A 19,899-nucleotide genomic window follows, 5' to 3' on the forward strand; every position below is an offset into this window, starting at 1 on the left:
CTTGGTTCACTACTGTTGAAGCCTGGCTTGGAGAATTTTGAATATTACTTTGCTAGCATGTGAGATGAGTGCAGTTGTGCAGTAGTTTGAGCATTCTTTGGCATTGCCTTTCTTTGGGATTGGAATGAAAACTGACCTTTTCCTGTCCTGTGGCCACTGCTGAGTTTTCCAAATTTGCTGGCATATTGAGTGCAGCACTTTCACAGCATCATCTTTCAGGATTTGAAAGAACTCAACTGGATTCCATCACCTCCACTAGCTTTGTTCGTAGTGATGCTTCTATGGCCCACTTGACTTCACATTCCAGGATGTCTGGCTCTAGGTGAGTGATCACACCATCATGGTAATCTGGGTCATGAAGCTCTTTTTTGTACAGTTCTTCCGTTTACTCTTGCCACCTCTTCTTAATATCTTCTGTGTCTGTTAGGTGCATATTGTTTCTGTCCTTTATCGAGCCCGTCTTTGCATGAAATGTTCCCTTGCTATCTCTAATTTTCTTGAAGAGATCTCTAGTCTTTCCCATTCTATTGGTTTCCTCTATTTCTTTGCATTGATCACTGAGGAAGGCTTTCTTATATCTCCTTACTATTCTTTGGAACTCTGCATTCAAATGGGTATATCTTTCCTTTTCTCCTTTGCCTTTAGCGTCTCTTCTTTTCACAGCTATTTGTAAGGCCTCCTCAGACAGACATATTGCCTTTTTGCATTTCTTTTTCTTGGAGATGGTCTTGATCACTGCCTCCTGTACAATGTCACGAACCTCTGTCCATAGTTCTTCAGGCACTCTGTCTATCAGTTCTAATCCCTTGACTCTATTTGTCACTTCCACTGTATAGTTGTAAGGGATTCGATTTAGGTCATACCTGAATGGTCCAGTGGTTTTCCCTACTTTCTTCAATTTAAGTCTGAATTTGGCAATAAGGAGTTGATGATCTGAGCCACAGTCAGCTCCTGGTCTTGTTTTTGTTGACTGTATAGAGCTTCTCCATCTTTGGCTGCAAAGAATATAATCAATCTGATTTCGGTATTGACCATCTGGTGAAGTCCATGTGTAGAGTCTTCTCTTGTGTTGTTGGAAGAGGGTGTTTGCTATGACCAGTGCATTCTCTTGGCAAAACTATTAGCCTTTGCCCTGCTTCATTCTGTACTCTAAGGCCAAATTTGCCTGTTACTCCAGGTATTTCTTGACTTCCTACTTTTGCGTTCCAGTCTCCTATAATGAAAAGGACATCTTTTTGGGGTGTTAGTTCTAGAAGGTCTTGTAGGTCTTCACAGAACCATTGAACTTCAGCCTCTTCAGCATTACTGGTCGGGGCATAGTCTTGGATTACTGTGATATTGAATGGTTTGCCTTGGAAATGAACAGATATCATTCTGTCGTTTTTGAGATTGCATCCAAGTACTGCGTTTTGAACTCTTTTGTTGACTATGATGGCTATTCCATTTCTTCTAAGGGATTCCTGCCCGCGGTAGTAGATAATGGTCATCGGAGTTAAATTCACCCATTCCAGTCCATTTTAGTTCGCTGATTCCTAGAATGTCGACATTCACTCTTGCTATCGCCTGTTTGACCACTTCCAATTTGCCTTGATTCATGGGCCTAACATTCCAGGTTCCTATGCAATATTGCTCTTTACAGCTTCAGACCTTGCTTCTATCACCAGTCACACCCACAACTGGGTGTTGTTTTTGCTTTGGCTCTGTCTCTTCATTCTTTCTGGAGTTATTTCTCCACTGATCTCCAGTAGCATATTGGGCACCTCCTGACCTGGGGAGTTCATCATTCATTGTCCTATTTTTTGCCTTTTCATACTGTTCATGGGGTTCTCAAGGCAAGAATACTGAAATGGTTTGCCATTCCCTTCTCCAGTGGACCACATTTTGTCAGAACTCTCCACCATGATCCGTCCATCTTGGGTGGCACTATACAGCATGGCTCCTGGTTTCACTGAGTTAGATAAGGCTGTGGTCCATGTGATCAGATTGGTTAGTTTTCTGTGATTGTGGTTTTCATTCTGTCTTCCCTCTGATAGATAAGTGTTAATACAATGTTTTTAAACAAATAGTGCTAAAACCACTAGCTATTACATGGCAGAAGTGAATCACAACCCACACTTTACGCTATATACAAAATGAGTTAAATGGATCATAGGCCTACATATAAATGTATGAAAATGGATCATAGACCTAAAACTGTTTCTGGAAGAAAAAAAATAGACTATCTTGATGACTTCGGGGTGGGAGTATTTCTTCAAGAGTACAAAAACATCTTTAACCACAAAAGAAAAGATTGGTATGTTGAGCTTGTAGAATTGTAAGCCATTAAGAGAGTGAAAAGACGTCCCATAGAGCTGTGGATATTGACAACACATATAACTGACAAAGGCCCCTGGAACTTCCATACAGTGCTGGTGGGAGTGTAAATTAGAACAGTCAGCTTGGGAAACTGTTTGGCAGTATCTATGAAAGCGTTTTCAACACATGCCTCCTCGCTGACCAAGCAGTTCTCATACCCAACAGAAATGAGTACTTAGGTCCCTCAAAAGATTTATGCAAGAATGTTCGTGGTAGCTTTATAATAACCCCAAACTGGAAATAATGCAAATGAGCACCAACAGTCGTAAACTAGATAAACTGTGATGTGGTCATATAGTGGGACACCACACAGCAATGGAAAAGAACCACCACGCTCATCGACATACGTGGGCATCGTTAAGAACGTGGTCACAAAAGTGCGTACTGTGTAACTACATCGATATATGAGGCTCAGGGCCAGATAGAATTAATCTATGAGTGGCCCCTCAGTGTCCTGAGCATATGCCAGAGCCCATGAGAGGAGACAGGGAGGCCTCTGAGGGTGAGAAGTGAGCTGTGCTTGGAGCGAGAGTGACTTCTGACCTTCTCCCTAGTGCCCTGGCCCAGTGGTATGGACAGAGCAGGTGTGCAGTAAACGCTTACCGAGATAGCTCAGTGCAAGAATGAACTAGTAGCTTGGTGCCTCAGGGGTGTTTTTACTTGGAGAGATACAAGTGCTTGACCTATAAGTCTGTGCCTCTTGACACGAAACGTAGTGAATGGAATGGTCTCAGGACCCCCTCAGAAAGGAGTGGGACCATCTTTACACCTGCTGAGAGGTGCCTGAGGTAACCAACTGGGATGGGGTAGGCAGGTAGCTGAGGAAGCACATGGGATGTGGAATTGAAAAACTGTTCCAATCTGGCCCTTCCACGTGGCAGCTGTTTGGTTCAGGCCACATTATTTCACCTTTCTGGGGGTCACAGCCTCTGGGCCTATAAAATGGGGCAAATTCTGCCTACTTCAGAGGATGGCTGGGTGGGAAAGTATCATTGTGAAGCCCTGAGCAGTGACTTACCAGGATCTTTGGTGTGTGTGTGTGGATGCAGCCAGTGACCCCAGGGCATGGTGGAAATAATACTTTGAGGTGGCTCTGCAGGAGGACTAGAAGCCTGCGGCCAGGATGGGGTGGCAGTGGTCAGTCACGTCAGGGCCCTCCCCTCCCCCACAGGCCTCCTCCATGTCAGTGGGCCTGCAGGGAGACAGGTCCTTGCAGGTGGAGATCTCTGATGCCGTCAGTGACTGCAGCGGGACAAGGTGAAGTTCACTGTTCAGACCAAGGTGATATTGCACCGGGAGCAGGGGTGTGGTTCTGGTGGCTGCCAAAGGAGGCTTCAGGAGTCTGAGCAGCCTGGCTCACCTGGTGGGCAGATGCCAAAAGAGCCTTTGGGCCCAGCTCTCCAACCTGGCTCTAGCCCTCTGGCCCTCTGAGAAAGAGAGCATCTCATCTAGTCTCTGACTGCCTTTTCCTAAGGCCCCACGTGCTACCGTCCCATGTCCACCCTCCTGAGGGTGATCAGGAACATGAGAGCCCCAACTTGGGTGTCACTTGGCATGTGGGACGGGGGTGGCCCAAGAGTGGGTGTGCAGGAAGCTTGGTGGGTGTCGGGCTTGCTGGGGGCAGGGGAGGAGAGACCCCTCAGACAGGCTTCTTAGCTTCTGGAGCTGCCTGCCTCACTTCTCCCAGACCGAGTTCTTCGTCATGTGACAACATGAGGAGTTCATCTGGCTGCACGATGCCTATGAGGGAGGGGTACGCCAGTCTCCCTGTGAGGGGGAGCCAGCCTGGGAGAACAGGGGGTACACCAGTCTCACTGTGAAGGGGAGCCTGCCTGGGCCCTCAGGGTGGCGGGGAGGCAGGGCCAGGCTTCAGGGTGTGGGTGATGGCCATCCTGATAATGAGAGGTCTCCCAGCTCTGTCCTCCTTTGAGCAGATCCCCTCAGCCCCTCCACGGCCAGACTCAGGCTGCATGTGGATTGAGGCTCTGGGTGGCTGTGGGAGGGAAGCCACTGGGGGTTCTGGCCTAGGGGGAGATCGTGCCACCCTTGGGAGCCCTTAGCTGCTCTGCTTCTGGTGGCTCAGTATAAGTGGGTCCTGTCTGGATCCCATAGGAAGTGGATGACTTCTTTGAGCATGAGAGGACCTTCTTGCTGGAGTACCACGCCTGCAGCTGGGACGCCTGTCTGTGGGCAGACCAAGTCATGCACTCATGAGTGTACGCAGAACTCCATGGGCCCCTGCCTTCTCTCCCCAGTGGCATACTCCCCCAGGGAGAGGAAATTTCCTGTGTCTGCCTGTGGCCACAGACACCAGGGTGGGGGTTGACAGGTGGACCAAGGGGCTCTGATGGAGGGCTCTATCCCAGCAAGCCTGGCAGATGATTACATGCCTATCTCAGCTGCACTGAGCAGTCTGGGATCACAGGAAGTCAACCAGCTAAAGAGTGAGAATTCCCTCTGGCCCCTCTCCCCTCTAAGCCTGTAATGCTGTCTCTCCTCTAAGCCTGTAATACTGTGTCTGTCCATGAGGGGTCACTGTGTGGAAGTCTACTATCAGCTCTAGGGGGAGGTGCAGAAGCTCCTGTTTGGCTTTGGTAGAGAAAGAGCCGATTTTCCCAAGAGGGACCTAAGGGCAGGAAGACTTTAAGCACCTGCTAAGACCCCTGCCCTAACTCCTCCCCACTGCCTCCTAGGAGCTTCTTCAAATTGGCAGAGCTCTTTGAACAGTTAAGGGTGAGTACTGCCTTCTGTGTTGAAAGGTGATCATGATCCTTTGCAGGGAAGAGAGTGTCCTGGGAGGGGGAAAAACTCCAGGATCGTTTTGGAATCTTTCAGTGATAACTTGGGCCCAGTGAAGCCCTGGGCTCATTCTCCACACTAGTTTAGTAAGAGTGGAGTGAAGTCAGGGATCCAGCCTCAAGTGTGTGTGCGTGTGGTGATGGAGGAGGAGGTGGGAAGTAGGTTTGGCAAGGCTCTTACCAGGATGTGCCACATGCCTTTGGCACTGTGCTGTGCTGCCAACATTCTGCCCCAGACACACTTCCTGAACTCTTCGCCAAGACAGCCACTGGAGTGTGCCAATCTTTCTAAAATGTCTGTTGCTCCTCATCTCTTCCCTGCTTAGGGCCCTTCAGTGACCTTGTCCCTTCCAGGAACTGCCCAAGACACAAAGCCCAGAGTTCCTAGCTTGCATTTTAAGCCTGGTGTGCTCTGGCCACTGCCACCCAACTGGCCTACTGAAGTTAAAGTTCCCTAAAATCATACTTGGCTTGCACACCTGCAAAGCCTTTGCCTGTTATCTAACCCCTACTCAACCCCCAAGATGCAGATCCAAGGCCACCTGCTTTGTGAAGCCTTCACTGGCCTGCTCCCCTGAACGTGAGTGCTTGACATAGAGTGGTTATTATGTGACTGTTGGGTATTTAGAGGGACAGCAGCACCGCTTTCCTTAGCAGCCCCTCTGCCAGCTCTGTTCCCAGCCTCCATCTTCTTGCTTCAGGAGCTGGAGGGCCAAGTGGCCTCTAACAAGGACCTGAAGCTGTTAGACATGCTGAGGTACTACATGCGAGACTCCCAGGCAGCCAAGGTGAGAGGTGGCCCCAGAGCAAACCTCAGGGCTGGAGGCCAGGGGGCTGAGCCACCAGGGAGAGCAGAGAGGCACGGGCCGTGGGTCAGGGATCCTGTGCCCTTGCCAGCCCCAGGACTACTGTCCTGGCAGCTGTTGGCACTGGCAGACTACAAGAATGCCAACAAGGTGCTGGACAAGGCCCGCACCAGCAACCAGGTGTGGGCTATGGAGAGCCACTAACAGCTGTGCTGCTAGTGCTTCGAACGCCTCTTGGACTCAGCCAGGCAAAGTAAGTCCTGTGGTCCACGAGCCCCCACCACTGCGCTGGCCACCCTGCCAGGGTCCCAATTCCTCTCTTCTCCAGAGCTCATGGACTTCAAATCCCATGTCTTCCTTCCGTGAGAACCTCAAACACAAGGTGAGCCTTCCAGCCTGGCCGAGCCCTCTTGCTTTCTTGGCCTCCCACCCTGGGCCTCTAGTTTCTCGGCGCTTGGGAGCAGCAGTGGACCTGGTGGGGTGCTGGGAGGTCGCTGGCATGAGCACCCCAGCTGTGCAGGGCGAGGGCTCCCCATCTGGACCAGGACCCTTCCCTTCAATCGGTAGCAAGGCCTCAGTGAATGGTAGGACAGGGCTGAGGACAGAGGAGTCATTCGAGGTAGGGGAACAGCAGGGAAGAGACATCAAGACCCTCTCCACAGGCCAGCAGCCTGCTTCTCCGGAGCACCCCTGTCATCCTCAAGGGGGAGCCTTAGAGCTACCAAAAGCCCCCAGATCTCCCACTCAACAAGCTGCCTTCCAGCCCTAGGAGCCACTTGCCATGCCTCTTCTCAGGGCAGGCCCCACCCCTGCCCCAAGGTATGAGGCCCTGCCAGAGGGAGAGAGCAGCATGGACACCACACTTGGCCAGAGGTAAGCAGAGCCCCAACCTGGAAGCCCAGGGAACAGTGACCTCCCCTCCGCAGAGGCTGAGGGACAGCCTCCACCCATGCTGGTCCGAGTTCATTTGTCTCTAGCCTGTTCACAAATTAAAAAACCTGGTTTTATAAGGAGGCGTGCTTGTCCTGACATTCCAGTTCCAGGGCCCACCAGGTATATCCTCTACTGGGGGACCATGGTAGAGGCCAGATCTTGGGGGACACCCCTGCAATCTGTTCAGTCACTCTGCAGAGTGCTAGGAGGCTCTCTGTACAAAGGGACAAGATCCAGAACTTGGAACCCAGGAGCAGTCAAGGCGTGCCACCACCCCCTTATAAACCCTGGTACAGGCCACACATAAAACTAATCATAAATCCTCTGCACCCATTTCCTAATTAGAAAATGGAATACACCTTCCTGCCTCCCTCTCAGAAATACTGTCAAGTTCCAAGGAACAGTCTTTAATTCCAGGCAGCTTTTTAGCTGATGGGGAAGCTGGGTGGGGGAAGTATAAATCCTGCATTACCACCACCCCTAGGGCAAGACTTCCACCTTTACCTATGGGGCAGGTGAAAACCCAAGTACAGTCTGGAAAAAGCCCACAGCAAAGTTGGCAAGAGGCTTGAGGCTCCAGCCAACACCCTCCTGGTTAAACACCAGGAAGGTGGTGCCCAAGACACCTGGGTCTGATGTCCTGGGCTCCACCTGGCCTCTGACTCACAGCAGCCAGTAGACCCAGCCCTCATAAATGAGTCAGCCACCCAGGGGAGAAGGCAGAGCAAAGACCAACTACTGAAGGTGGAGAATAAGCTCAAGAGGCAGCCAATGACTTGCAGTCTCACGGCCCACATCTGGGAAGGCTGCATGGGGAATAAGAGGACAGGCCTCACCGTCCTGTTGCCCACCTGGATCAAGGCACAGAAGCAGCCAGTTCAGGCATGAAGCCCCTCTGTTCAAGGGACCCCTGCAGGCAGTAGCAGACATACCCTGGCTACCTCCTAGTCAGCCAGCCTGGTGCCAGCTATAAAATGAAGAATGGGAACTGTCAGAAAAGGAGGCTCAGCCAGTCACAGGGGTCAAATGAGGGTGTGTGGGGGCTGGAGAGGTGGGTACAGAGGAGATGCTGCTCGTTCTCCCACCCTGCCTCCCGCACAAGGTCCCCAAGAGCCCCAACCTTGAAACAGACATCCCATTAGTGAGCCTTTTTATTGTGTTTTTGTTTTTTTTTTTTTAAATTGAAGGTCCCTTACTGGTCCTGCTTCCATGAGTAGCTGTGACCAGAGGAAAGGGGGGAGGGGAAGCAGGCGGCGCAGGGAGGGTCATCTCAACAACATTCCATTTATACACAGAACTAAACAGACAAGCACAGAGTCACTATTGCGGTTAGAAGTTGGCAGCATGGGAAAGGGGGGGAACAGGTGGGGGACTGGGGTGTCGTTAAAAAAAATACAGGCCCCCCCAAACAGGGGTTCCTGGTAGGGGGGGAACTTGGTCTGTTTCAACCCAAGAGGAATCAAGATCAAAAGCAGTTTGGGAAGGCCAGAACCGTCAGGGGTGGAGGGAGGAGGAAGGTCCAGGGGGTGGGGGTGGGGGGGCTGTTTGGCAATTGGGGTGAAGGGACTGCCCTCCCCCTGCTGGGATCCCCCCAGCCCCTCCGGTCTGGCAGGAAGGGGGCAGCCTGCAACCCCCGTGGGCAGGTCTGGGGCTGCCAGATGCTCCAGGCAGGGGGCTGGAGGGGGCTCACAAAGGCTTGCCCTCCAGGGAGATGACAGCGCTGCCCCCCAGCTTCTCTGCAAGGGTGCAACGGTCCTTGACCTCCTCGTAGCAGTTTGCTTGTAATTCATGCTTGATCCCTGTGGGGAAGAAGGGGGAGCATCTGTGAGCAGGAAGGGTGGGGGTGGGGGGTATTGCAGCTGGGTAGGAGCCAGTCTGAACAGATGGAGGGGACCAGGCTGCCTTCCAGCAGGCAGGGATCTCCTGGGCCATGCCATTCACCCCACCCAGCGGCCAAGGCCCAAGCACCAGGGCATATGGCGCCACCAGTGCTGGCCCTTACCTGTCAGCTTCTTCTTGATGGCGTCCTTGGAGCTGGCATAGATCATTTTGCTCTTAAGGGGTGCACACTCAGGGGCCCTGGAAGAGAACAGAATCAAGAGAATTTGGCTCCAAACCCAGCAAGTACCCTCAAGCAATAAATAACTTCCAGAAACCCCTGAGCTGGGCCCAAGCATTCACGCTTTCATCAAGTTCCTCATTGACAAGCCTTTTATTACAACACCCTCCTCTTGACACGCAGGTGTCTGGATTAAGCCAGAGCCACAGACCTTCCTGTCCTGGAAAGGGGGGTGGGGCAGAGCTAGAGCAGGTGAAAGGACAAAGTGCCTACAAGGAGCAGCTCACCAGAAGATGAACACCAGGTCCTCCTTCTTGCTCTCCTTGGTCTCGTAGGTTGCGTCATAGAGGGCGTAGCGGCAGTCTTTGTCTGGCAGCATCTTGACAAAGGTGGCATAGGGGTCGTCTACCGTCTGGCCCACATCACCCACCAGGATCTCCTTGCCCTCCTCCAGGATGATGTTCTTCTTGTCCTCACTCAAGCAGAAGAGCACCGCCTTCTTGCGCTTCTTCACTTCCTCTGGTGTTGAGGACTTACGCACTTTCATGTCGTTGAACACTTTGATGACCCCATCAGAGACAGCCACACCGGAGGCCTATAGGATGAGCCACATGCACCTCGTAAGGAGACATGCCCTGAAGTCCCTCTTTTGCTTTGTTAGGAGATCTATCTAGAGGCCAACAAAGTATAGTCCTCAGCCCCAAGAGGTTACTACTAATCCCCTTCCCAGGACTAGTGGCACTATTTTCCCACCCAGGTCACCGTCAAAAGGTAAGATGTGACACAATCCCAGAATAGCAGCCAAAGAAAAAGAGACCTTTGATCGCATAATTCAACAGCATTCCTCCCCATCCCGACATCCTGCAGGCTAGAGATCCAAGATCTGTGAGAAGCAGAGCCTCAGCCAAGATGTGAGTCCAAAATTAAAAGAACCGACAGACTACTGACCCCGTTTTCTACCCAGTCTCAGCTTTTGCATTAAGTGCTGACTCAGAACTTCACGTAGAGCAGAAAGGGATCCAGATCCTAGTCATCTCTATAGAACCAGAACCCACCAACGGGGCTCAACAATTCTAGCAAGCCCATCAGGACGGTTCAAAGCAGTTATTATACAAGGTATTCCTTCTCTGCTGGGGTCTCCCCAAACCAAAGCAACAACAAACCCCTAATTAAGGCCCTACATGGGAAAAATGCAGGCCCCCAAGTCGCTGATAGGAGTCAGCGGTCCAAATTCAAGTGCCCACAGTCTCTGAGAGCTCTTTAAACTTCTAGGTCGTGTTGGGGGACACCCTAGCCAGGAGAGGGAGTGACGGTCCACGGTGAAATCTGCCCCCGCTCCCGGAACTGCAGAGGAAGCCGGCCACGTGATTGAGCCGCTTCCGGAGTAGGCGGTGAAAGCAGATCGGTTAGCGTCAGCCCCCTCCCCGAAAAAAACTCGTACCCAGCGGCAGCTGCATCTCGGAAGGCCTCAACCCAATGGAATCGCCTGCGCCGACGAGCTTATCGGCCCCCTGCGCTGCAGGCCTGGGCAAGTTACACAACCTTCGGCTCTCGCAGTCCTCGGGCCGAACACAGGGGACGGGGTGGTTTCCGGGCGGTGCCCGCCTGGGTCACTTCCCTAAACGCGGCTCCACCCTCAGGCCCCATCCGGGAGAGCCGAAGGCCCCGTTAGTCCACGGCTTCTGGCCCAGCGGCCAGGCCTGACCGTGTGCGCACGCGCCGGCCGGGAGCGCCGTCCCAGTCTCCGCCGGGTGTACTCCGCGAACCCGGCTCGCCTTCAGGGGCTCGCTAGCCCGGGAGGGCCGCCGAGGACTCCTTCGCGGTCCGCTCTGTGGCGCGCGGTGCAAGCCCCTAATCGCTGGCGCCTGCGCCAGGACACCCCCGCATCCCCCGCCAGCCGCGCCGCCCCCGCCCCTCGCGGGCATCCCTGCCACCTGCTCTCGAGACGGACCCCGCTCGAGAGGGAGGGTGACGCGGAGACAGGAACAGCCCTTGGGTGGGGCGCGCGCGCCAAGACCGCTCGCGCGCTTTTCCTCCGTCGCCCCCGGGCCAGGTTTGGATGCCGTGTGTTCCAGTCGAGACGCGCGTCCCCGAGAAGCGACTCGGCGGCCCCGCGAGGGGACGGGCGCGCGCGCGCCCTGGACCCCTCCCCCACGGCCCTGGGCCGCGCGGGCGCAGCAGCCGGGTGGGGGAGGGGAAGGGAGCCCAGGGGGCGCGCGAGCGACGTCCGAGCCAGCCCTCCCCGGCGCCCGCGGGCGCGCACGCGCGTCCCGGCGCCGCCCGCCCCTCAGCACGAGACCCTCGTCCAGCCCCGGGAGCTCGGGAAGGGAGTGCCGACGTCGCGCCCCCGTTCCCTCTCGCGCGCCCAAATGATCGACTCGCGGCTGCCTCCCCCGCGGCGCCGTGGCCTGCCGCTCACCATGTTTCCGGAAGCGAAAAGGCGATAGCTAGGAGAGCCAAAAGACGAGAGCCGCTGCAGCTGCTGCCGGGATCCGACTGAACGCGGCCTCTCCCGGCCCCTTCCGTTTAGTATGAGCCGCACAATGAGGGGCGGGGCGGGCTTCCGGGGCTCCCCTTGCGGGCCGACGGGAAATGAAGTCCGAGGGCCCTGCGCCGTCTTCGGGCTTGCTGGGTAAGAGAGTCTTCTTCGTCTGACGGCCTCTGAGCGCCACGTTGCATTCTGGGAAAAGTAGTCCGAAACGGCAGAGAGAGGCGGGGCTGTGGTGCGCAGAGCGCACCCGTTGGTCGAGTTTCCCAGGAAATGCTCCGAGCTCAGAGAAGGCCTCAGCGTTTGGTAATAAGGCCTGAGAATAAACCCTGGCTTCGCGGCTCTTTACCCAGTAGCGAAACGATTTTCCTAAGCGTCATCTTGGCACTTTCTGGATACCTTGGTATGAAGATTTTCAACGAGTTAGTGTTTAATTTTTCTGAACTGAAGCACCTATTTATTCTTTTTCCTGGGATCCAGTCCTAGAGCAAGGAGAATCGCAAGTATAAGGCCCCTCCAATAAAATAAGTATTCATGAAGTCTACTCCATGTTGTCTACTGAGAAAAGGTATATGCAACGTCAATAAAATGGGGAAAAACAAAGGAAAGGCTACAAGGAAATGTTTGGAAATAAGAGATTTGTACCAAAAGGTGTTTGGCAAATTAATAAGGCAATAAAGGTAGAAGGGGTTTTGTGCATTCGATTCAAAGAGTATGTGCTTTTCTACTAGACAGTGAAAAGAGGAAATAGATATTAAACCAGACTTGAATCTCATTCTCGAGTTGGTAACCAGGCATATGGTTAATACCCTCGGAAATTGAGGCAAAAGTTCTGTGAGAGCATAACCTTCAAAAAAAAACCAAACTGGGCTGGGGGACTCCGGAAACACTTCGTTGGTCTCGAAGACCTCTTAGTCTGCAGGAAGAGAAGACAAGGTCTCAAACAAGAGGCCCGGGGCATTGATCCTACACACAAAATAAAGGATAGAACAATAAACAGCTGGAAGCCTGGTCTTTAGGACCCGGCTAGCGACACCCGAGTGGGGTACGTCGCAGAGCATGCTGGGGATTGTAGTCGGGGACATCCCGTCGCACCGCTCACCAACCTAGCTCCGAAGGAGCCTCAATGGGGGGGGCCGCAGCTCAACCGCCGCCTCCCGCTGGAGACCCGGCCGGAGATAAGGCTGGCTCCACCTTTGCAGAGTTTCGGAGTTTCCTAGAGCAACGAGGAGGGGGAGGGAGACTTCACAGTTACCCTGGAGACGCGCTCCCGCCCGCCCCTAGCTGCGGGATGCCCTAGATGTCCTTATTAGGACAAGAGACTGAAGGGGGCGGGGCCAACCCGAAGGCCGGCGGCAGGCTCCTTATAAGGCAGCGTCGGGCGGGAGGCGGGAGTGTGGAGCGTGATAGCGGGTGAAAGATCGGGGGTGGGCGGGGCTTGAAAGGGCGAGCCTGGAGCCTTGGCGCTCGCCTCTCCGCTCCGTTCCGCTCCGGTTCGGCCCCCGATCTGCATCTCTCCACTTCCGGAACAACCCCTGACGGCTGCTCTAACTCACTGAGTAGACTCGGGCTCAACTGGGACCCCTGTGGATAGTTTCCATCTTAACCTCCGAGGGTCCCCCACCTCCAACGAGTCACAAAAACGGTGAAGTGTTTTCCTTTGTCCGAGCTTCTTACTCCCAGGCTGCCACCCCGAATCCAACAACGTGCACATTTCAGCGCCTCTCACATCCCCCGATGTCTGGTGGTGGTTTAGTCGCTCAGTCGTGTCCCGACTCTTGAGACCCTATGGACTGTAGCCCACCAGGCTCCTCTGTCCATAGTATTCTCCAGGCAAGAATACTGGAGTGGGTTGCCATTTCCTTCTCCAGGGGATCTTCCTGACACCAGGGATCGAACCCAGGTCTCCTGCACTGCAGGCCGATTCTTTACCGACTGAGCTCCCGATATCTTGCACCTCCTATTTGTTCCCTTTCTACTTGTTCTCTGTCCCTATTCCCTGTCTTCCAAGCTTTGAAGGCCTTCCCTGCGTGTCCCCGGCTTCACGGCCCTCCCCCATAGCCCAGGGTGGAGGAGCCTCAGCTCAGGATAACCGTTTCCTCGAAGGCTTCTTCAGCTCCTCGAGTTACCTTTGTGTCCTCAATCCCCTGTGCTGCTGCTGCTTGCTGCTGCTGCTAAGTCGCGTCAGTCGTGTCCGACTCCGTGCGACCCCAGAGACGGCAGCCCACCAGTCTCTCCCATCCCTGGGATTTTCCAGGCTGGAGTGGGTTGCCATAAAGTCCCTCCTACAAAACTACCTGCACGCATTTGTTCCCCCACCTGTAAGGCGAGCGCGGAGAAAAAGAAAACGAGCCAGGTTGTCTACACGGTCCTCCGCTATAGCGAGACTGAAATCACCTCGGTACGCGCCGCCCCAGCCAGACCTCCCAGCCACAGGGGGCGCTGTCCACATTGTCCCCCTCCTTCCCTGCACAAAGAGGACAACCCCTCACTCTGGAATCTGTGGTGAGAGGAAGAGGCCGGTCAAGGCCTGGTAAAGGAGGAGGGGCGCGTCCAAAAGGCTGGTCCTGTCTGGGAACGGCGGGAGGTTGAAAGGTGGTAGATACAGCAATCGGTACCAACCACTTAAGAGTAGTACAGGGGCGGGGAGGGCGGCAGAAGGCTGTCTTCTGGTTAATGCCCCGCGTTGGGACCACGTGATTAGAGCGGTCCCGCCCTCCTCCCCCGGAACCAGGTGTTCGAATCCCGTCTCCAGAACTAGCAGCATCTCAGTCCTACCGGCGTGAGGCGCCAGAGGAACCGCCCTGCGGCTCATGGCAGCGCCCGTCCGGCTGGGCCGGAAACGCCCGCTGCCTGTTTGCCCCAACCCTCTCTTCGTACGCTGGCTAACCGAGTGGCGGGACGAGGCAGCCAGCAGAGGGCGCCGCACGCAATTTGTGTTTCAGAAGGTGGGTTCTGGCCGGGCCGGATGGGGAACAGGTGCAGGCCGGGACGAACAGCCAGGCCCACCCTGACCCAATCCTATACCCACTACCCGCGCCAGGCGCTGCGCTCCCTCCGGCGGTATCCACTGCCCCTGCGCAGCGGCAAGGAAGCTAAGATCCTCCAGCACTTCGGAGACGGGCTTTGCCGTATGTTGGACCGGCGACTGCAGCAGCACAAAGCATCAGCTGGTGAGCGCTGGGAGGATTCGGTAATCCCCTGAGCCTCCCCCAGGTGCAGCCTTTGTACCCACCCAGGATACCTTGGCTTCATCTGTTCAAGTTCAAGTTGCTCTTTGACCTGGGGCTAGTGGCTCTTTCAGAGCCCGACTGCTCCCACCAACCACTTGAGCTGGCAGCATCCTGCCTGCTGGATTCCAGGGTCCGGGGTTGACGCTCTTTTCTTCCCACAGGTGACCATGCCCCGTATTCACCGTCCGGAACCAAGAGCCCAGCCCGGGAAAGGCCACCTGCTGAAGTCCAGGACTCTTCCATACCAGTGAGGAAGGAGCAGGGGGAGTAGAGGGGAAAGCAGGAGCACCAGGAGTAAGATTTTTCTGGCTTGGGGGACTTAGCTGTGCTGGGTCCTAATCCCACCTGGCTCTGGGCAATTTACTTTTCTCATCTGTAGGTGTGGATAGTGAAGTCGCTCAGTCGTATCAGACTCTTTGCGACCCCATGGACTGTAGCCTACCAGGCTCCTCTGTCCATGGGATTTTCCAGGCCATAGTTCTGGAGTGGATAGCCATTTCCTTCTCCAGGGGATCTTCCCAATCCAGGGATCAAACCCGGGTTTCCCGCATTGTAGACAGATGCTTTACCGTCTGAGCCACCAGGGAAATCTGACTTATAATACAGTCAGTTGAGAGAGTTCCATGATCAAGCCATTCAGGGGGCTAAGCCCAGTAAGTTGTAGAATTTGCTGTTGAGTCTTCTTGCCTTACTTCCTCTGTCCTGTGCGAGAACTGAGGCTGGGCCAGGTAGATTACGCCCCAACCCCATCCCCTGAGACTGTCCACCGTCTCATCCCAGGTTTGCAGGAGATCATCCTGTCACGTGGCCTGTGTGACAAACTAGACAGTTACAAACTAGTTGCAAAAACTAGAGAGACAGCTGAGTGACTTGTGTTGTGCTTAGCCTTTCAGTTGTGTCAGACTCTTTGTGACCCCGTGGACTGCAGCCTGCCAGGCTCTGTCCACAGGATTCTCCAGGCAAGAATACTAGAGTGGGTTGCTGTGCTGTCCTCCAGGGGGTCTTCCCAACCGAGGGATTGGAGCCAGGTCTCCCACATTGCAGGTGGATTCTTTTACCATCTGGGCCACCCAGGAAGCCTCGCTGAGTGACTTGCCCAGGGTTATTTGACCTGCTGAGATAGGACCTGAACCTCAGCTCTGCCAGCGAATCTGTCTACAACAGCTGGTTGGTTTTGGGTTCAACCCCGCCCCCCTGTACCTTTCAGGTCCCAACCCAGCTTAAAGCAGGAGGGCCTGGCAGCTATTGGCCAACTCGGCACTCGGGAGCACGTGCAGTCCTGCTGCAGCTGTACAGGGAGCACCTGGTGAGCACCTGCCAGGCTGGGAGTCGGGGGACTGAGGCAGTGGGCCTGCTGCCTGGGCACTATGTTGGTTACGTTTCTGTCTTGGTTACAGAATCCTAGCGGCCAGGGCTTCCTCACCAAGGAGGAGCTGTTGCAGAGGTGTGCCCCAAAGGTTCCCAGGGTAAGCACAGGGGAGAGAATGGAGGCAAGTGGCTCTGCATCTGCCCCTGAGCCCTCCAGAGGCTCCCCTTGGGAGAAAGCAGCAGCATGGGGCACGAGGAGTGGGCCTGTGGTAGACCTGGGAGCTCTCTAAGGGTTTCCTCCCCTATGAACAGGTGGCCTCTGGAAATGCTCGCCCCTGGCCAGCCCTCCGTTCCCTCCTCCACAGGAACCTGGTCCTCAGGACACACCAGCCAGCTAGGTGGGGCGAACTCCTAGGGTGCGGGAGACAGGGCGGGAGAGCAGGCATGCCATGCTGAGGGTGGCTGTGCAGTCAGAGATGTGCTTGTTGTCAACCTGAGGAACGGCCCTGGGCAGGTCCAGGGGAAGCTGATCTGGGGGGCGAGAACTTGGCCGGAAGGAAGGAGGTTGGGGAGACCCGGGGCTTGTTTGTAAAAGGTCGCCAAGGCGGGTGAGGCCAGTGTAGCTGGGGGGGCCAGCAGGAGAGCCTGCCAGGCATGAGTGAAAAAGGGAGATCTGTGTTCTTCTCCACCCGCCAGGTACTCACTGACCCCGCAGGGTCTGGAGCTGGCCCAGAAGCTGGCTGACTCAGAGGGCCTGAGCTTGCTGAATATGGGCAGCGGGCCGGAGGAGCCCCCTGGGGAGGAGCCTGAAGTGCCAGAAACGGCTTCCACTGAGCTGTGAGGAGGAGGGAGTGAGGGGGAGAAGAGGGGAGCAGGAGGGGTCCCCGAAATGAGGCCGAGACCCCACCCTCCCTCCAGCGGCTCCAGCTGAGCTGTGGCGGCCCCGCCTTCCGTGGGTTAGGGGAACAGCAGTCCCGGCCTGGCTGCAGCCAACACCCGCCTCTTCTCCCTGGTAGTGGTGCCAGTGAAGGGAGCGCCCAACAGCCCCTGCTGGAGCTGGGGCCTGGAGAGTACAGGGTGTTGTTGTGTGTGGACGTCGGCGAGACCAAGGGGTGAGCAAGGTGGGCCTGGTGAGGGAGAGAGTCGGGGGATGATGGCCGATGCTGACTTGGGCCTCCCACGTGCAACTCCAGGGCGGGCCACAGGCCAGACCTGCTCCGAGAGCTGCAGCGGCTGCACGTGACACACATGGTGCGCAAGCTGCACGTCGGGGACTTCGTGTGGGTGGCCCAAGAGACCAGTCCCAGAGACCCAGGTAAGGGGTGCGGACAGGCAGGTGGAGGCCAGAGGCAGGGCATGGTGGGTGAGGGGCTATGAGCTAACGGGATCCTTCTTGGCCTCTGGGCAGCACGACCTGCAGAGCTAGTCCTGGACCACATCGTGGAGCGAAAGCGGCTGGATGACCTGTGCAGCAGCATCATCGACGGCCGCTTCCGGGAGCAGAAGGTCCGTCACGGGGCTCACTCCCCCACCCGCTCGGGGGCACTTCCGGGTGGTCTCCAGGCAGAGCTCCTGCAACTCCAGCCACATCCCCTCTTGAGCTGGTCCAGGGTGGCCTGAACTCAAACTCCCTTGGGCCCCTCTGGGCACACAGTAGGTGTGCAGGGTCCCTGGGCGGAGCTGAGGAGCACATTAAGGACCCCTAGGGGGTCCAGCTCCTGCAGTCCAGAGTTGACAAGGCTCTCCTCTCCAGGGTGGGGCTGCAGGGGCTCTGTCTCCGGGCTGGCTGCTGGGCTGACCCCACGGTGAGGCCACATGTAGGCCAAGGGAGGCTTGAGGAGGGATGGGCATCACTCAGATGGTGGTGGGGCTTTCCATGGGAGAGCAGCAGCGTAAGCCAGGGTGTGGAGGCCCCTGTGAGGCAGGTGGAGAAGCTCGGGAGGATGAAGTGGCTGGCGAACTGGTGGGACCAGGGTCTCATGACGCTTTTGAGGGTGGCGTGGTGGACACTTAGCGTATGAGCATCCAGGCCTGACCTGCCCGACCCCTGTCTGCCTGCCCAGTTCCGGCTGAAGCGCTGTGGCCTGGGGCGCCGAGTGTACCTGGTGGAGGAGCATGGTTCGGCGCGCAGCCTCAGCCTCCCTGAGAGCACACTGCTGCAGGCTGTCACCAACACCCAGGTGAGCCGGGAGGGCGGGCCGGGCTGGCAGGGGGCCTGCGGTCGGTGGCTCCGCTTAGGAGCTGCCTGCTCCTGTGGCTCCCCTTCCCCAGGTCATCGACGGCTTCTTTGTGAAGCGCACAGCGGACATTAAGGAGTCGGCTGCCTACCTGGCCCTGTTGACGCGGGGCCTGCAGAGGCTCTACCAGGTGAGCAGACTCCACCAGGCACCGTCTGTTCACCACCGGCCCCTCACCTGGGTGCTGTGCTCCCGCGAGGAAGGCGAGGAGACTGAGCTCCCTGGTCTCAGGCTGGCCCCGAGGCCTGGGATGGGGCAAGGCCTGGCTGGTGGTGGCCCCTAGAGCTCTGGCCGGGCCTCAGTCCGCTCTTCCCTCAGGGTCACACCCTCCGCAGCCGCCCCTGGGGCACCTCTGGGGACCCTGAATCAAAGGCCGGGCCCTCCCCAAACCCGCTCTGCTCGCTCCTCACCTTCAGCGACTTCAACGCGGGAGCCATGAAGAACAAGGTACCGCCTCCGCCCAGCCCCTCCTCCGCCCAGGCTCCGGCCCCCCACCACTCCTGATGCAGCACTGCCCCCACTGCAGGCCCAGTCTGTTCGGGATGTGTTTGCCAGGCAGCTCATGCAGGTGCGTGGGGTGAGCGGGGAGAAGGCAGCAGCCCTGGTGGCCCGGTACAGCAGCCCTGCCAGGTAGGTGCTCACGGAACCCCTGTCCTCTGCTGTCGCCCGCATCCCCCCTCTCAGCATGGGCATCAGCTCAACCAGTGCCTTGTGGGTGGTTGGGTGCTATGAGGGCTGGACTGACCCCGCTGACACCTGAAGGGTTCATGGAGGTCAGGTGGTGAGGAAGACAGAGCTACCCAAGACCAGACAGAATCTCGGGCACTGGGGAGGGGGAGAGACCTGGCATGTAGCAGAGAAGGGTTCCTGAAGGAGTGGGTAGACCATGAAGACTGGGCCAAGAGCAGCCGTTCTGGGAAAACACTTGCAGGAGCACGAAAGGAGGGTGAGCAGGATGGAGCAGGGCCTTGAAGGCCGGGTTCGGAAGGGCGGCCGTGGTCCTGACTCCTCCCACCCAGGCTGACCCCTTCTAGCCTGTCTCCCGTGATTCTGGCCTGAGCTACTCAGGGTGGGCTAGCAGTCAGCTGTTGTCAAGACTTAGAAAATCCAACTCCCCATCCCGCTCTCAGCTTACTGGCCGCCTATGATGCCTGTGCCACCCCAAAGGAACAGGAAATGCTGCTGAGCACCATCAAGTGTGGGCCGCTGCAGAGGTGAGGGCAGGAGGCAGAGCCTGCAGGGGGTAGGTGGGCTGCCCTCGGCCAGGGCCTGACTCCTACCTGCCTCTCTCTCTGCACAGGAATCTGGGGCCCGTTCTGAGCAGGACCTTGTCACAGCTCTACTGCAGCTATGGCCCTCTGACCTGAGCTATGTATGCCGCAAGACAGACCCCCATCTTCCCAGACCACCCAGTCTTTTAAGCAGAATCTTTGGACTACAGTAAATCTTAAGTGTGTGCATTTCTACGTGTTAGAAGGGGATACCAGGCCCCAGGGGTTTTGAAAAATATCCAGGAACTGGGGAGACTGTCATGTCCAGTTTTTAAAACTGAGCTCCTCAGGACCCTTGGGGTTCCCTTTCAGAGCACTGCTAGGGAGACGGAGTCAGGGAGGCATTGCAACGTTGAATCGAGTTCATGTCATCAGAGTTCTCTGATCAAATAAAATTTCCTTTGATGAGAA

The 19,899-nt window shown here is 56.1% G+C and overlaps 3 protein-coding genes across 14 annotated transcripts; 2 read left to right on the plus strand and 1 right to left on the minus strand.

Annotated features, from left to right (window-relative positions):
• Positions 1-3,535: 3,535 nt before the first annotated feature.
• SNX32 (sorting nexin 32) lies at positions 3,536-6,325 on the plus strand. The gene is given in 9 exon segments (XM_069565374.1): positions 3,536-3,595; positions 3,598-3,635; positions 4,018-4,108; positions 4,468-4,567; positions 4,725-4,801; positions 5,050-5,088; positions 5,855-5,948; positions 6,057-6,212; positions 6,288-6,325. Coding segments are annotated over 9 exon segments (693 nt in total).
• Positions 6,326-8,025: 1,700 nt separating this feature from the next.
• CFL1 (cofilin 1) lies at positions 8,026-13,918 on the minus strand. Of its 8 annotated transcripts, none has more exons than XM_069566288.1 (7): positions 13,759-13,860; positions 12,546-12,655; positions 12,287-12,355; positions 11,371-11,921; positions 9,239-9,546; positions 8,895-8,971; positions 8,026-8,691 (listed from the first exon to the last, which is right to left on the minus strand). In XM_069566288.1, exons 4-7 carry the CDS (start codon positions 11,371-11,373, stop codon positions 8,579-8,581), a joined length of 501 nt encoding a protein of 166 aa, XP_069422389.1. In that variant the 5' UTR covers positions 11,374-11,921; positions 12,287-12,355; positions 12,546-12,655; positions 13,759-13,860; the 3' UTR covers positions 8,026-8,578. The 8 variants fall into 8 exon arrangements, with proteins under 8 accessions (XP_069422389.1, XP_069422393.1, XP_069422388.1 ...); XM_069566292.1 differs by having other exon boundaries at positions 13,569-13,828; XM_069566287.1 differs by lacking the exon at positions 12,287-12,355 and having other exon boundaries at positions 13,759-13,871.
• On the plus strand, positions 12,832-19,899 carry MUS81 (MUS81 structure-specific endonuclease subunit). Of its 5 annotated transcripts, none has more exons than XM_069566271.1 (17): positions 12,832-13,084; positions 14,174-14,387; positions 14,483-14,612; positions 14,834-14,919; positions 15,880-15,978; positions 16,070-16,138; positions 16,293-16,378; positions 16,677-16,817; positions 16,997-17,092; positions 17,174-17,295; positions 17,389-17,486; positions 18,044-18,160; positions 18,252-18,347; positions 18,536-18,664; positions 18,744-18,847; positions 19,348-19,431; positions 19,518-19,899. In XM_069566271.1, exons 2-17 carry the CDS (start codon positions 14,253-14,255, stop codon positions 19,582-19,584), a joined length of 1,659 nt encoding a protein of 552 aa, XP_069422372.1. In that variant the 5' UTR covers positions 12,832-13,084; positions 14,174-14,252; the 3' UTR covers positions 19,585-19,899. The 5 variants fall into 5 exon arrangements, with proteins under 5 accessions (XP_069422372.1, XP_069422375.1, XP_069422371.1 ...); XM_069566274.1 differs by having other exon boundaries at positions 12,883-13,944; XM_069566270.1 differs by lacking the exon at positions 12,832-13,084 and adding an exon at positions 13,927-14,034.

Source organism: Ovis canadensis, chromosome 21, assembly GCF_042477335.2.
Source record: "Ovis canadensis isolate MfBH-ARS-UI-01 breed Bighorn chromosome 21, ARS-UI_OviCan_v2, whole genome shotgun sequence".
Lineage (NCBI taxonomy): Eukaryota > Metazoa > Chordata > Mammalia > Artiodactyla > Bovidae > Ovis > Ovis canadensis.